Source organism: Cupressus sempervirens, chromosome 1 (genome assembly GCF_028749045.1).
Source record: "Cupressus sempervirens isolate cs-2001-9-10 chromosome 1, ASM2874904v1, whole genome shotgun sequence".
Lineage (NCBI taxonomy): Eukaryota > Viridiplantae > Streptophyta > Pinopsida > Cupressales > Cupressaceae > Cupressus > Cupressus sempervirens.
In genome coordinates, this window is record NC_143118.1 from 578,243,954 (window position 1) to 578,248,132 (window position 4,179).

General features: G+C 33.8%; 1 protein-coding gene across 1 annotated transcript; it reads left to right on the plus strand.

Moving 5' to 3' along the window:
* The first annotated feature begins 612 nt into the window (after positions 1 to 612).
* On the plus strand, positions 613 to 2,220 carry LOC149578741 (uncharacterized). The gene is made up of 3 exons (XM_089805698.1): positions 613 to 1,247; positions 1,372 to 1,788; positions 1,880 to 2,220. The coding sequence occupies exons 1-3, from the start codon at positions 654 to 656 to the stop codon at positions 1,940 to 1,942; spliced, it is 1,074 nt and encodes a 357-aa protein (XP_089661824.1). The 5' UTR covers positions 613 to 653; the 3' UTR covers positions 1,943 to 2,220.
* The last annotated feature ends 1,959 nt before the right edge of the window (positions 2,221 to 4,179 follow it).

Consider the following 4,179-nt stretch of genomic DNA (forward strand, 5'->3'; position numbering starts at 1 on the left):
TCACCAGTATATACTTAGTCTCCGATATATCCACAAGAAAAACCATTCACTGAATCGCCAAAGTTTTCGACACGTTTTAATTTTGCTCATTTACGTTCATTGCCATCACGTGCAGCTTGTTTTTATCTGCAGTCAAACATTTTGAACGTTATTTCCGTAAAACTTCAAATTGCTTTGTTTTTCTTTTCTTGGTTTGAAAAAGCCTTCAATGAGGAAAAATTCAGTCGTTAATAGTGGCAACTTGCAAGCGACTAACATGACCATTTCTTGAAAAATAAATAATAAAAGACTCGTTCGGCACGTTTTAGTTTTGCTCAAATTCTCCTCGTCAGCCTGCACTTCCCAGTCAAATCATTTGCACGCTGCCTCCACAAAAATTCCAAACTTGGTCATCGAATCATAATAATAATTAATACCCGCCCGATTGAAAATTTCCGGGAATGTATAGCTCCTATGAGAATAAAAACATTGACGACAATGACCGCACTATAAGCTAAAACTCTTCCTTCAATAGATCATTGCTTTAGTAAATTCAATGCACCTCGCGGTCTCTTTTGAAACTTTCTAACCAGCAGATGCCCTGAAGCTTCTCTCCTCTAAAACAATGGTGAAGTCATTTCTTATATAAGTTGCTTCGTCATGGAGAATCAAGGATGTGTAGCCTCCTTCAATTATCAGTGCCCATTATCAACATGGAAAGTAATTCTGCGAATATGTCCGGGAGCTCCGGGAGTTTAATGGAGGATAATATTTTCATGACAGCTGGAACAGACATAGTTGCAGGATTAGATTCTTCGGCCATGTTGGGTGTTTTTCATCGGGAAAATTTAGCTACTTCAGATCCTCTTTGGACTGGTAGAAACTTTACTGATGGCAAGCATCAAGACATGGGAGTTCTTCCACAGATTCCAACTTCCTCATCTTTGCACTATCAATTGTTTGGTAATAATATTGATCACCATTGTAGATCAAAATCGAACAGTGCATTCAGATATTACAGGAAAGATGCAAGAAAGGAAGCCCAATTGTGTCTGGGACCTGCAGTGAAACAGCAATCACTAAAGAGATGTTTTGATTTTATGCGGAGGACATATAAAAATAGCAGGGACAAGTCAAGGTGGGAAGCAAATGATGGGTTGGTAGAGGAATCATACGCACTTACACATAAACTTGCTGAACGCAACAGGAGAAGTAAACTCAATCAGCAGTTCCTGGCTCTACGCTCCCTTGTTCCTCACAATCCCAAGGTGAGATTTTTATACTTCTTTGATGGGTTTTCAATTTCTTTTACAGTTTGTTTCATCATGTTCGTAAACGGCCAGTTTCATTTGTTTATTGATGATGGTATTTCATTCATATCTTTGGCTGCAGAAAGTTGATAAAACTTCCACACTCACAAATGCCATATCGGAGCTGAACCGGCAAAAGCTTCGGATAGAGGATCTTGAGCAGCAGAATCAAAGTCTAAGAAATGCACTTAGAGGGAATTCTATAAGCGAATCTTGCAGTAGCTTATCTTATGGTTGTGCAGAAGATTCAAGAAGACATGAGTTGAAGCATTGTATTTGTGAAGAAGCTGATGTACTTGTTGAGAAAACCAGCGTTCCAGATGAATCGATCATTGAAGTAAACATGAAAAAGATAGCGCCGAATTGTTCTCAAATGGACGCCATTGCTACAGTGGATAAAAGCTTGAGAGAAATGGAATTGAAGGTAGTGAGAATTCAATGGAGAGAATTAGGCCCAGAAAACCAACTGATTGAGGGGACAATACGAAGGAAAACAAAGGTGTTGCCTTGAACACAAACTTTTCTTTTTCTTGGTATTGATTATATTTGATGCTGAAATTGACAAATTTTTCATGTTGTTCGTGATGAAGGGAGAAGGATGGGAAACGAGACAGATCAAGACGGCAGTGAAGCATGCGCTTACAGGAACATAAAGACTGCTTACATAAGAGCATAAATTGTGTTGTTTTTGCCAAAAAGGGCACTCAAAATTGCACAAGTACTGAACCAGTTTTGTAAAAAAATATATAAAATATAAAAATATATTTTAATAAAGGATCACTTCTAAGCTTAATTTTTCTCTTAGTCTGTAATGTTTAAGGGTGGCTGTAGATTTTTGCTTTTTACTTATTTTGACAGTTACAGCCTAATCTTCATTTTCAAAACAATACGATTACAGCAGTATTCCCCTTCTTACAAACCTTAGTGTGTTAGTCCCATCCAAACACATAAAATCATATTGTATAGCAGCATGAACTAGAAGATGTTAAGTGAGTTTCTCTTCTTCATCTAAACTTTAACAATGTGTTCTCACAAACATCAATTTAGGAAACTTTTTAATTTTACTACCTCTACTAAGAGTTTATATTGTTGACTATATTTCAAGTTCTTAATTAGTACTTGTCCTAAACATAGTACTATTGTAATTAATTTCCTATAACTAGTGATTAAAAATTATGATTTCCATCAATCAAAATTAGTTATTTTTAAATTTTAGTATATTGTTAATATTTTTTTATAGCTAAGATGCACATTTTTTTCAATTATAAATTAAGAAAACTAATTTTTATCTCATTGGCTTATACAATTGCGGTCTTATACGCAGATTTTCCTCAACCACCATTTCTCTTCAAACTTTTAGCTAACTTTAAAGGACACGTCCCATATTTATGTAAAGTAAGATATATAATAATGAAATTACATGAAATTATAGAATTTATTTGTTTTCATTTCCTCAATTAATTGCACAATTTTCTTTTCATATCTAAATTCTTAAATGCGGGAACACTTTCAATTGATCAAGAAGCACAAGGCCCTCTACTATGTACAAGTGTAAACTTATCTTTCCAATATTAATACAATGGTTATATATTCACACATGACCATAGTTTTGTCTAGTGAAATAATATAAATATATATGAAAATTATTAAGGACTCAAGACTACGATGAACTAGTTGACTAGAAATTTCTATTCTTCTTAAAAAACCTTTACAAATTGAGCTCTGGTCATCATGTGGATTTTATTATGTGTGTCTTCCCCCTAAACATGATTGAAACATGTTGGGAGATAACACGGTCAATCTTGTAGCTTGATGTCAGGGTTCAAATGCATCAATTTCCATGCAAATTATTTGGGTCCAAAGTGATCTGAGTGACAACAATCTAAATGTAAATGTAGATGTGTGGTATGCATGTAGATGCAATATGGAGGAAACAATTCACACACAGAAAAATATTGCAATTGGATTAGATATCTCACTAATTTGTGCATTTTGAACATTGTATTTTCTTTAGGGAGTTATATGGCTATGTAATATCTTCTATTTGTGCTATGGTGTATTGCTTATATTAAAATTCTAAATTATAAATTACATATTTGTGATGAATATTGGTTAATATAGATGTTAATAGTAAGTAGAAGTAGAAGTAGAAGTAGAAGTGTACTATTGACTTTATATGTGTAAGACTTCATCACTAATGACTAGAATTTGGCATATCAATAAATAGCTCTAGAAGTTGAATTGTATAATTGCATTGTCTTATAGATGTGGTTGGATATGATGCACTAATTTTGTACTATGTGTGCACTAACAAGAGTAGATGAGATTATTGTAACAAACTAAAATATAGTTAATTATGAAGTTATGAAATTGTATTTGATGTTGCACAAGTGATGTGTGATTCAAAAGCAATGTCTAAGAGTTGTGTGATGTAGTTTGAGTTGCAAAATATGAGCTTCCAAGAATTGTGTGTGGCATATGAAGAAATTTGCAGTGATGCAAGAAGGCTCCTAGTTCTATTTGGTTGGAATTCCACACATAATATAGGAAGATGTGCTCATTGGGACAGCATGATTCCTGGACTGAGGTAAAAGGACCTTCTCATACATTTATGGATTGCTATTTTAGGTACTAAAGCTGAAAGACCTCCTTGGGAATTAAAGTATCTGGATTAGATAACACTTAATTGTAAAAGAAATGAACCCACCCTACATGAAGTTATATATTATTAGTTAAACACTTTTCAAAACATGAAAGATTAATTTCCAACCAATGGCACTGTGGTGCAAATATATGATATAAATGTTAAAAACTCTATCATAAATGGACTTGAATGAGTATATCAAACAATATCTATCTAATGTATTCTACATTGCCTAATATCCCCATT